Source organism: Haliaeetus leucocephalus, unplaced genomic scaffold, assembly GCF_000737465.1.
Source record: "Haliaeetus leucocephalus isolate CR32 unplaced genomic scaffold, Haliaeetus_leucocephalus-4.0 Scaffold795, whole genome shotgun sequence".
NCBI classification, from domain to species: domain Eukaryota; kingdom Metazoa; phylum Chordata; class Aves; order Accipitriformes; family Accipitridae; genus Haliaeetus; species Haliaeetus leucocephalus.
Window position 1 is genome coordinate 586,212 of NW_010973231.1, and position 12,527 is coordinate 598,738.

General features: G+C 39.6%; 1 protein-coding gene across 1 annotated transcript in view; it reads right to left on the minus strand.

Annotated features, from left to right (window-relative positions):
- The window catches only part of SYAP1 (synapse associated protein 1), an 18,292-nt gene extending 5,833 nt beyond the window's left edge, over nucleotides 1-12,459 (minus strand). Inside the window, exons 1-6 of the mRNA XM_010581517.1 lie at nucleotides 12,220-12,459; nucleotides 7,538-7,656; nucleotides 5,335-5,401; nucleotides 3,664-3,737; nucleotides 3,167-3,306; nucleotides 1,278-1,423 (exon numbers count right to left, since the gene is read on the minus strand). Of these exons, the coding sequence (XP_010579819.1) occupies nucleotides 1,278-1,423; nucleotides 3,167-3,306; nucleotides 3,664-3,737; nucleotides 5,335-5,401; nucleotides 7,538-7,656; nucleotides 12,220-12,418 (745 nt within the window). The 5' untranslated portion in view covers nucleotides 12,419-12,459. The remainder of the gene's footprint in view (nucleotides 1-1,277; nucleotides 1,424-3,166; nucleotides 3,307-3,663; nucleotides 3,738-5,334; nucleotides 5,402-7,537; nucleotides 7,657-12,219) is intronic.
- Between the last annotated feature and the right edge of the window lie 68 nt (nucleotides 12,460-12,527).

Genomic DNA, 12,527 nt, shown 5'->3' on the forward strand with positions numbered 1-12,527 from the left:
AAACAGCGCCCCCCCCCCCCCCCCCCCTTTTTTTTTTTAAATGAGGATATGTTTTGTTTTCAATCACAATGGTAATTTTACTAGAATAACTCTTTGGGTACTACCCAGCAACTTTCTCTTTGACTGGCAATTTCCAAGGGTTTGGACGACTCAAAGATGACAGTTTTGTTGTTCATAGGGTCGGTTGCCATCTCTCCTGTAGAGCTGAGACACTTTAATTAAAACAGCCATAGTTTGGCAAATGTGAGTACTGGTAAAAAAAAAAAAAAAAAAATGCTATACTGCCCTAGGAACTTACAGTTTAAGACCGCTCATTTACGTACTTATTTAGCTGGCATATAGGAAACCTTCAGCTCTGTAATTAATGACGGAGTAACTTCAATTTGACTAGCCAGTCAGCCACAACAGCAGCAGCCTTCTTTTCTTCTGAAATTGGTTTACCGAAGCAATGATATGCAGAAGCAGAAATCAAAACAGCCTGCCAAGATTCTTCAGGTGTCCTACCAGGGTGGTGAGCGTACCTAGCTTAAGCTAAGATTTAATGAGCTCCTAGTTATCTTTGTGTCTTTGCCAGTAACTGCTTTATACTGTTTAAGCTGCATATATTCCTGCTTGCGGAATTTGTTTGCATGCAGATAAAGATGCCCAGTGGTTCATAAGAGGGTCAGTAAGAATCATCTGTATAAACTGATCAATGTAACTGAAGACGCCTACATTGAAGTGGCTTTTTCATCTCAAGGTTGAATGCCAGGTAGACTCCTGGTCCCCATCTTCCTCCATTTCTACAACACATTATGGGCCTTTCCACATCCTGCATGTGTGTCTGCCTTCACCACCACAGTAATTCTACCCTCATATCGCTCACTAACTTCTCCTTGGCCTGAAACCTAAGCAAAAGCCAAGAGCAAACCATGTGCCAGCTGGCTGGGTTGGTTAGTACCTACTGTCTTATCAGGTGAACTAAAGGTACCCCCCTACTTCTTTCTGACAAATCAAAAAGCACACCAGAGACCACTAGTGGTCTTGAGCTGTTACAAGCCAAGTACAAAATTTCATCTCTTGAGGTTTCCACTCTACTGATAAAGTTGGCTGAAATTGGAAAGTGGCTTAAAAGCACTAGAGCCTCCTCCTCCCCCATCTGGACAAACACATGAAGTATGGCGAGAGAAGCCCCGATTTAATAGGAAACCGAGGATAAAAATTCGATGTCACCTGGTGTATACAGTCGGCATGCATGACTAACTTAACGAGCTGTGCTAAACAAATCCTTCCCATACCTTTCAGTTGGATATCCTCTTCTCTGCCTTTGTTCTCTTCTTTTCCTACTGCTTGCTGTTGAGCTGCAAGTGCAGTGAGTTGCGCAGACTGTTTAATTAGGGATACCCTGTAGAAATAATTTCTCCAGAACACCTCCTCCTTTACACTAGAGAGGACAAACAGATTTTGATTACTACATTTGGAAATATGCTTCCTTTTACAACCTAGCAATGAAATAAAATTAAATTTGCAGAGGGAAGGAGTAGACATAGCTGCCATTTAAGTACAAATTTAAAAAAGGTATTTGTGACATTAACACAGTTTAAAAAAAAAATCCATCGTTGTAGAAGTTCTTGATCTCTTACGAGACAGTTACAATGGACTTGAACATAATAATAATAAAATGATGATATGACTTCAGAAAAAGCTTAACAGCACGTAGCAATACACAATTTAGAAAAATATAATGCTATTCCATCTCTCTTGCCAAATTATCTAAACAAACCCAACAAGCCAAATAACCCTGTTCTCTTTACTTCCTCTCTAAAGCCAACACTCTTATCATTGCCAAACTATATTCACCTACATCTTCCCTAGACCTGACATGGAACTGGAACATCTTTGATCTACAGGCAGAAGCTGTTCCTAGATTGCAGCAGAACTATTCCACTACCTTCACATCTTTCAGCATGTCTGCAGGACCTTCAGTAACTGGAAAATGCCATCTCGGAAACGACCAGCTCTGATAAATGGGAGACTACCCCATTTCTTAGGTAACATTTCCCTCTGATAATCCTCCAGCAAGCAAGAAAAGACCCAACTTTAACCCAGAGGGAAGAGAAGTCAGAAATGGCAAGGCCTGTGGGGAGGAAGGTGCGTAGGTCAAGAAAGAAAGAAATAAGAGAGTGAAGTTACCTTCCTGCCCATTCAGGCAAACAGTGACTATTGAGATTAAGAACAGGAAAAAAACCCCCTATTAAGCAATGTGGCAGTATAAGCAAGGACAGCATGACCAGAGGCTGAAGATGGACTATCAGAGACAGATCTGATGAAGACTTAGAACACAGGCAGAGCTTTAGGACTGACAGCAGCAAAGAGCAGCAGGGAAGGAGGTAAATAAAATGAGGAGCTGGGAAGGTTCATGAAAGGAGGAGATTTAAGAGAGAAAAGCTCACAAAAAAAGATGTTTTCTTTTCTGTTTCCATCCTTAGACAAGGAGATTAATGTTGGCAACTCCTACTTAACAAGAAAGTTTACCTGTGAAACGAGCTTTAGGAGCAGAGTCTGGGGCTGGACAAGGATGGAGAACAGCACTGGAATAAAGCTGGGATCAAGAAGCCATACTGGAACAGGCCATAACTGCTGGCACAAAGACCTTATGGATCTTTTAGTTAGGTCCACTAGAAGGAAGGCAGTCGCAACACAGAGCTTTTTCCATTGCCTATTCAAAACCAGGTTTTTTTGCTTGCGTTGCTGCTGTTTTGTGATGCATTCTTTTACCATGTCTCCAGGGGACCTCTGACTATCTCTAGTAACGTTTCTGGGTGTCAGTTACACCAACAGATCTGAACGTTTTTGTTGCTGCTTTTACCTTTGTTTGGGAAAAAGATTTTCAATTAATTTAGCACACTGGACATGGAAAAATTTAAGGCCTCTCCCACTCTTAAGTCAACAGGCCCTTATTAGTTCTGAATGTCTAACAGATCTACTTCTGTTCTTTCCTCCAACTGCTAAACCACAATGCATGTGCAGTATTACATGCATGTGAAATTAACAGATGTAAAATATATACAGAGGAAGTACATAAAGAAAGAACTGAAGGAAGTGAAAAGAAAAAGGAGTAATTTATGAATGTTTACAGACACATTAAAAGTACAACAATACATAGTTACCAGCAGAAATTACTTACTGTTTGGGAACGAGATCAAACCTCATCCTATTGAGAAGTTCATCTTCTTGTAACATCACCATTGCAACAGGGTACATTTGATCAAAGTCAAAATTAAACTGCACGCCTGCTGGAGGATCCCGCAGAAAATTTCGTTTATCCTTTGAAGAACATATTTATGGTCATTAACTGATATCAGAAAAAGGGTATCCTATTTCACACACAAGACCAGCAAAGCAATCCCACTTCTCACATAACTAGCATACAACAAAGCTGTAAAGCCTTTATAAAAATAAAAAATTATATTGGGGATCTACTTTGGCTCAAGTTGATACTGAAAGAACTATTTACTCTTGCACATGATCAGTGCAGTGCCAGACACATTAAAAGTAGTATATTGAAAATACATAATTTAATAATGCCAGCCAAACTTACTTGGGGGGGGGAAGGGGAGGAAAAGGATGTTTTAACCTCTCCAACAGAAAAATTTAAAATCTTACAGGAAACGAAATACTTACTGCTGATAAGGCCAGTATTTGTTGTTGAATTGTCTCTTCTTCATTGCTGTCTACCCAGGGAGGTACTGCTGCTTCTGTTATTGAAAGGAGGAAAATAATTGCATGTGTATTACTTTAAAAAAAAATAAACCACCTTAAATAAAGTAACATATAACGTCACAAAAATAAGTAGACTTACATCAGTAAGCCAATTCATTGTTCCTTTTTCCTAAACTAAGCTCATGGCATAAGAGAGACACTCTAGGAATGGATCTTTGCTTATCAGAGGTAAAAAAAAATAAAAAAAATTTGCTGGTTGCTGATTTCTGTTATTGTAAATCTAAAACTGTAGGGATTTGTTTGAAGTGTGCACCAGTCAGAACTTGGTGCCTCTTAGTTTAGTCACTGAAGCAGTGCTGTAGAACTGGTTAAGCTGCCTGCACATAGAAATTTCTAGATTAACTTTAAACACATAAACTTAGTTCAGACAAAGTTTTCAAAATCACTTACTATTGTATTAATTTTCTAACACCCAGAAGACACTAATTCTTTAATGATGGAGAAAAATAAGTTAAAAATTTTTTATAAGTTACAAGATGTTATACACTGAATAACATACTCAAGTTCAGCTGATTTACATATTTACACAGATACTTCCAAAATAGTTCTGTAGGCTGTACATAGAGGAAAATAAACAATTGTAGTTGTATAGAAATCTATTAATCTCTTCACTGTCAATATAAATTCAGCCTACAGAGACATCGTGATGCATCTGTAACAGTTAACAAATAATTCTTGTGCACTTAAACTAACGATGCTTATTTGCCTATGCACCTGATATCAGCAAGATCTTTCACCCACATGGATTCACACCTCATGCTAATGTTTCTTTCTGTTAGGCCATCTGTTACTCCTTCTTTCACCTATCTAGCTACCTATTTTCATGAAACTTGTAGAAATACATTAATAGATGCCAAAGTTTACTAACAGAGACAAAAAGAAATACAGGCAACGCAATCATGTAAGCAGCCTTGCTGCTTATTGCGTTCAGGTAACACATTAAAAGAGATAAAACCCAATGATGAAATGCAACGTAAAAAAAAAATTGTGTTTATTTTAAACTCCCAAATAGATCCACTGATGTCAATAGTACATGGGTGGATAACTCAAAGGATTTAGATCACAGATAATTATAAAGCAAATGATTTATGGGAAAGCAAAAGAGCAATTAAGCCTTTAATGTAAGCAGAGCAACTCCTACAGCAAAACTAATTAAATAGTATAGTGCAAACCCTAACCCATGTTTTTAATTTCATTACGAAAATGTGACATGATTGCTAAAGCTCAAAAGTAATCAGCATGCCTGTTTTCAATAAATACACAGGCTTAACATTCAAAACAACAATAAGAGATCAGCTTTGCTAGCACAGTGATCTTTGAGTTAATTTCATAAAGCTGAATTTGGTTAAAAAAAGCAAATCTAAACCAACTAGATAACGTAACACTAACCTCACTTAAAAATGTCATCCTCCTATTCCACGATATATGTTGAGTTCTGCCATCATGTGTTTCATTAAACAGTTTTCTTTAATAAAGAGTTTTGATAGATTGTTTAGCTACAGCTCAATCATCCAGCTTCCAGCAAGTTCTAGCTCATGTAACGTTATGTATTATCAAAAAAGCATACGTTACCTGATTTTTTTGTTTGCTGCTCTTGGACAAATTTTTTCTGTTCCTTCTGAAAATCTCCAATAATTGTCTAAAATAAAAATTATGGAACAACAATAAAAAAAAAAATCATTCCTCCTGTTTCATGTTCACTCAGAAAGTGCTTTCAAATACATTGCAGGATCATATTCTTATATCCCTGGTGGCCTTTATTCTAAGTTAAAGGTGTTTCATGTAAATCATACATTCTCCTTTACTGAAACATTCAATTTTGCCTTTAAAAGTTTAAACGGTTGTGTAGGTTTTCAAGATTATATTTATAGTTTTATCAAGTTCAGGGGACAAAAAAAAAAAAAGGAAAATCCTAGCTGATAATTCGAACATCAGCATACTATGTATATACACTTACTGCCTTACCATATCAAACCCAGACAACATAGACTGTTTTGACTTATTCAAACATGTTTTAAAAGCATTAAACTACGTTCAGAAATATCCTATACTGAATTTAGAATTAAAGAATGGAGAATGGTCTCAGAAGTCAGCATGCCATAATCTAGAAGTAACAATGCAAATGTTGTTCTGTAGTTGAAAGCAGAGGCAAAAAGCCCATGAAGCTAGAAATGAATACCGCTCTCAAAATACAAATTTTATGCAGTGAGGTCTTTGGCTTAACAAGTTGCCAAAAAGCATGCAAATCTTCAAGCTAAATCCTGAAAAATTCCTATGATTTTTTTTTTCTTCAACAACCCAGCATTTCAGTTCAAGATTAACATCAGTGAGAGAACTGTGGTGGTGCCCATTATACAAAATAGATCATTGTTGTTCCTCCTGGTTGTAAGTTATATGAATTTTTGGTATTTATGGAATAAAATAATTTATATGGTATAAGAAAAAAGCTTTATGATGATATAGCTATAATCCTGTTTCTCCTATATGTAAACTTATTTGTCAAAACAGGAAATTCATATTACTCTAAGGCATTCACAGAAAAAAGAAAATGGTATTTTATGCATAAAATAAGCTGTAGGTACTTAGCTACAGTTTCTTATGAGCATGATTATTTGCGTATTAAATTACCAAATAACCTTCTTACTTGATTTTTCCTTTTTGATGTGGATCAAAATTACGTTAGACTCTAATATACTGTAGTAGGAAATATAACTCTGCTATTATATGTAGACAGTTGTCACTAAAAAGTCAATGAAATCTGGAGACAAAATTCGATCATAGCAGAACTTTAAAAGTGTCATCTGATAATTAATTTGGAAGACAACATGAACACTAATTATATCCAGAAATTGAATTTCACTGTATTTTAAAAAAAAAAAAAAAAAAGCACCAACACTTCAGTTCCCCTGAAGGGGTGTCTGAGACAGGAGCAGGATGAAGGGTCTGGCTGCATCTCCCACATCTGACACTCCTGGATGCACAGTCCCACTACAGCTGGGATGGTTTTGGCCAGTTCCCTTCCCCTTCCCCTTCCAAGCGACCCTCGCTAACAAACACAGCAAAACACTACATAGCACTTATTCCTGCCTTTTTTTTTTTAATTCCTGCCAAGCTTGTGACTTAAAAGTGCTGGAAGAACACTTGCTGGCAGAAGTTAAGCAGCTGGAGCTGGCAGCCAGGAACGGGGAGGGCAAGAGACAAGCTGCAGGGTCGGAGTGGGGGAAAGAACAGGACAGCAGTGAGCTATTCCATTAACTCACTGGGTCTCCATGAAACCGTGCCTGTAAAGCTCTAGGGTCTTCGCATACAACATCCACAAAGCTGACCCAATTCTGAATCTTGCTTCGCAGATGCATTTAAGATGCAAGCTATAGCATTCTTCTTTCAACCTAAATAAACTGGGGCAAAAAACCAAACCCATACATCTCTCAGACGTCCCCCAACTGCCTGTCTACTAATTCTTCCAGCCTTTCCTCCTATGTCAGCACTTTTTGTATTTTCTTCTGGCCTTTCTGCAGTGAAAGTCTTTCTACATCCTTAAGGAATGGAAGACAGGTGCAGTACCGAATAAAGCAGAGTGACCATTTTGTGGCATGTCTGCCCTGAATAAACATTTCAGTTGCATCATTTATTGTGACAGGAGATACCTGCTCTTCAAATACATAATTCCTAAAGTCAGCTTAAAAAAAATGTTATCACATGCCAGATTTGCCATGTGTTACAACAACAGTAAGCGAACAGATCTTTCAGATCAAGTATCTAGAAATAAAGATACCTTATCAATGATACTGTCGATTTTTCCTTCTTCTACAGACTTCTTTATCGACTGTGCTGTTTCAGCAACGGATTCAGTTATCTTTTTTGTAGCAGCAGTGGCAAAGTTGAAGAGGTAACCTTTCACAGATGAGAAGAGAAAGACCTGAAAAAAGCCTTCTTTATATCCACTTATCTTACTAGACTGATTTTCCTTTCTCTTTAGACATTTGGATACTTACTGGAAAGCTTCTTTCAAAATCATTTAATCCAGCTTCTGGCCTACAAAGAACTCCTAAAACCCCATTTATGCTTTTCTAGTTCATATTCTTTAGTGATGATGATCAAACTGTATGTTTGACAACTTTCTGTAAACCAAACTTATATACCTGAATCTTGTTTACTAAATCAAACATTCCTAATGGTCTTTGAAATATTGCTTTCCAATGAATTTTCTGAAGCAATGTGTCTTTCCTAATTTCATTTAAGTATTTTGGAGACATTAAGCAATAAAGTAACTTCAGCAACAGTATTAAAACAGAATTATATATTTAAGAATATCAACATGCACAATGAAGTCTCATGAAGTAAGGCAGCAAATGCATGAAAAATTTCAGGCAAGTAACACTTGAGATACCTTCAAAAGTCTTAAGATAGAAGCTTTCTTTTGATGTTTGCCCTTTTCTGTTTTGCATTGTCTTCCTCTTTTTAGCTCCATGAGGAGCGCTGTGGCCCTGTTTGCTTATTTTTATGAGTATGTTCAGCGTCAGAACAGCAGTAACAAATACTTCCAAAGACTAACTAGCATTTTTTACATTAGCAGTGCTGAAGTGAAGAAAGGTGGCAGGGAAAGAACTACCTAGCATGGGCAGTTGCATTGTACTGTTAATTTTTAATTAAGGAGAACAAACTTGCAAGCAACAAGATGCGTATCGCAAACCTTCAGAAACATTAAGCATCAGTTTATTGACAAAGGATCTTAAAACAACATTGGTATCGTTTATGCCACAAGCACTTTATTACGTTTGAACAGTTGTATTATGACTGTAATACCACAGTTACAGAATATACAATGATAAAATATTGGCAAATGCCATAGTAAATACAATGATATAATAATTGCAGAAGGACCTAGATAGATTGGAGCATTGGGCAATCATCAACGGCATGAAATTTAACAGGAATAAATGCCAGATTCTGCAACCGGGACAGAGTAACACCAGGCACGAGTTATAAGTTGGGAGAGGAGGTGGCTGGAGAGCAGCCCTGCAGAAAGGGATCTGGGGGTGCTGGTTGGCAGCAGGCTCAACAGGAGCCAGCAGTGTGCCCTGGCAGCCAAAAGGGCAAACCCCATCCTGGGGGGCATCAAACACAGCACGACCACCCTGTCAAAAGAGGGGATTATCCCGCTGTATGCAGCGTTGGTATGGCCTTGCCTTGATTACTGTGTGCAGTGCTGGGCCCCACAATTTAAGAAGGATGTGAAGGTCCGTGGAGGCGTTCAGAGGAGGGCAACAAAGCTGGTGACAGGACTGGAAGGAATGTCCTGTGAGGAGCGGCTGAGGACTTTGGGCTTGTCTAGCTTGGAGGAAAGAAGGCTGAGGGGTGACCTCATGGCTCTCTACAGCTTCCTGAGGAGGGGACATGGAGAGGGAGGTGCTGAGCTCTTCTCCCTGGGATCCAGTGACAGGACACGACGGGAATGGTTCAAAGCTGCAGCAGGGGAGGTTCAGACTGGACGTGAGGAAGCGTTTCTTTACTGAGAGGGTGGTCAAACCCTGGAACAGGCTTCCTAGAGAGGGGGTCGATGCCCCAAGCCTGTCAGTGTTCAAGAGGCATTTGGACAATGCTCTTAACAACATGCTTTAACTTTTGGTCAGCCCTGAAGTGGTCAGGCACTTGGACTAGATGTTAGTTGTAGGTCCCTTCCCACTGTAATAGTCTATTCTCTTCTAATTCTAAGGTTAGAAGTAGCAATGGTGGATCTAAACTGTGTAGTAACTATCAAAGACATATTTGATGCATTAGTAGGAATGCAAAGCATGTGCAATGGTAAGAATATTTTAGTTATTCCAGAAAATCAACTTTGACTTTTATACAGGGGACTTCTAAAAAAAAATAAAAAAATAAAATAAAACCACCAAAACAACCACCAACCAGCGCTTCTGTTTCAAACAAACAAAACCCACCTTCCTTCTCAAGACCTCACAAAAATTCCAGTTTCCTTATGGGTTAGACATGTATGAAATAACCTCACCATGCAAAAAACAAGTGAGTTGTTTTAACACAGTTGTTAGCCACTGTTAGAACGAGTTACTTTGGAACATTTACGGCACTTTTTGGAAAGCTGACTGTTCTTTGTGATGCATAAAATATTCTCTCTTTACAATATCACCAAATCAATACTGAAACATGCAGAGGTCTAGCCAGCCCTTAAACAAGCCAGTTTTTTTATATGCAACTTCCACTTAAGCCACAGACTGGTGGCAACCAAACTTCCTTCAAGTACTCGCTAGCATTTTTTATATCTGTTATCAGGCTTTACAACTCATCATATACTTCACATTGTATAAAAAAAAAAAAGGCCTATATTCTACACTTTAGATAGAGACACATATACTATCCCCCTTATGACAGTAGAGGAAGCAGCAGCCTACTGGATTGTTTCCTCCCTACCAGCTTTTATTGGTGGTTTTATGTATCCCTGGAAACTTTCTCATACGCCATTGTTTTAGGTGCAAAAGGTGCCGAAACATTTGCTGTCCAGCAACGTTTTGGTATTGTTGGGAAAAGTGGTTTTGGCCTGTCCTGGAACCTGTCTGAAGAGCAAAATGCTTTTTATTTCCATCAAGGGCAAATATTCTTCTGAACTAAGGTACTTACAAAACCTCAGAGGTGGTACTTGGCCTTAGAAAAACAGAATTAGTGGTGGAAAGCAACACTTCCACTTTCAGACGGCCAAGAAACTTTCCCTGCCTCTTATAATCTATGCCTGTATTAACCATATGCATCTAGCAGTATTTTTATTAGTTCATATTGACAAACTCTCCTAACCTTTGTAATGATGCGATAACGAGCAAAAAATAATCTATGTAAGGCTGTTTTACCAGTAAAATTCTTTATGTGCTAGGGCAGTCTTTCCATGCAGCTACCCTGGTTATTAGTCATGCAGATGTTTCTAGAGTTACCATGTGTTAAAACAGTGACGGCCAAATCCTTATAAAAAAGCCTTTCCACCGCAATCTTCTCTGGTGTCACAGATGATGAATCCATGGATTAACTAAAGCAAATTCTCACTTCCAGAGCAAATTATGGGATGGACCTTTATATCTGTAACAGTCAATACTTATACTTCCCCTGAAATTCAAAGTCTTTTTTCCCTTTCTGAACAAGCAGAGTGCCTACCAGATTAGGATCGATTTACAACAGCCAGACAAGTACTTGACCAAACTATACAGATAAACTGCTGCAGCTCAGATAGCCCAAGGCAAAGCACAGTAAAGAACCATCTCAGACTAACCTTTCAGATGATATTGATCCAGCATTTCAGAGCACCAGTAAAAAAACCCCATACTTTAGCAACGAGTACAGAACTGTACTACCTACACTTCACTTCTCCCATAGTGACAACAGAACAGATACTTAAAGAAATGCTGTTCATTTACTAACAATTCTGAAAAAGATGATAACCGAAAGGAACATTTCCAGCCATTTGCTTGGTTCATATTTTAAACATCCAGTTTTTTTTTTTTTTATGTTTTTTTGATTTCCAGTGAGGCAACATCCTTTAACAGTGCACAGAATCGTTAGCAACTCAATCAAATATTTCTCATTGCCAGTAACTGCTATTCAAAACGAATCTCTGAAATGCAGAAAAAATGAAGATGAAATTAGAGAATTCCAGCTTTATCAATTGCACAGGATCGTTTCAGAACTGTGGAAGAGACTGGACAAGCTATATGAAAAACTCCACCCTGCGAAACACATGGTAGTTGTGCATGCTATAGACTGCAGTTAACAGATGTGATTTAGAAGAGGTGCAAAACAAAAGATATGTGAAAATATAAAATAGAAAAGGGTAGGAAGCAATGACTTTCAGAACTTTTCACCAAGATAATTTTCCAAACTAGCTAGCCTAACCTGAATTAGCATTTACATCTGGAAAGATATGCTTCAGGTTTTTTTCTGTTTTCAAAAAAGCCTTCAGGTCACCTCATAAACTTGCACTGCCCATTTTGCGTCACTGCGCAAGCTACGTTAGAGTTGTTGCTATTTAGCTGAAAAGCGGTTTTTCTTTTACGTTTGCTGAATTGAGAACAAACGTGCTTAACTCATCTTAAAACCTGTCTGTAATTGTTTAGCTCGACCACAGCTTTGCTCGAAGTACCACTGGTCAGTACCAGTGACTTCTCCTCTAAGCACGCATTAATCCGGTCTACCTTCCCTCCTCCAGTTGCCACCCCGTGCTACTCTCACCACACGAGGGGAGTTTTGCTGCCAAGACCACGTTTTTTTTGTTGTTTTTTTTTTTTCTTTTAAAACCAGACCCACAGCAGCACTCCCCGCGTGAGGACGCCTGGGCGCGACACACCTCTCCAGCATCGAAGCCCTCCTTTCACTCAACCCTCTCCCCCGCACGAAGGGCCCCCGGCGGCGATGTGTGCGGGAGGGGAGGGGCAGGGCAGGACAGGACAGGACACTCACTGCCGAGTCCCTTGGCCTGGCTGAGGAGCGCCTCCGAATCCGCCTGCAGCTCCGCCTGCTCCGAGCTCCGCACGGCCGCCTCCGCGTCTGCCGCCGCCGCCTCCTCCTCCTCCGCGGGGCTGCTCCTCTCCTCAGCCGGCAGCAGCTTCTCCTCACCTGCCCGCTCCAGCCCCAGCCAGCTGCCCAGGCCGCGCAACATGGCGCGGCGACGGCCGCGCTCGGCCGTTAACGGGCGCTCCGAGCAGGCCAGCCGCCCGCTCCTTCCGCATACGCCACTTCCGCCCCGTTCGCGGAGGAAGGGCGGCGGC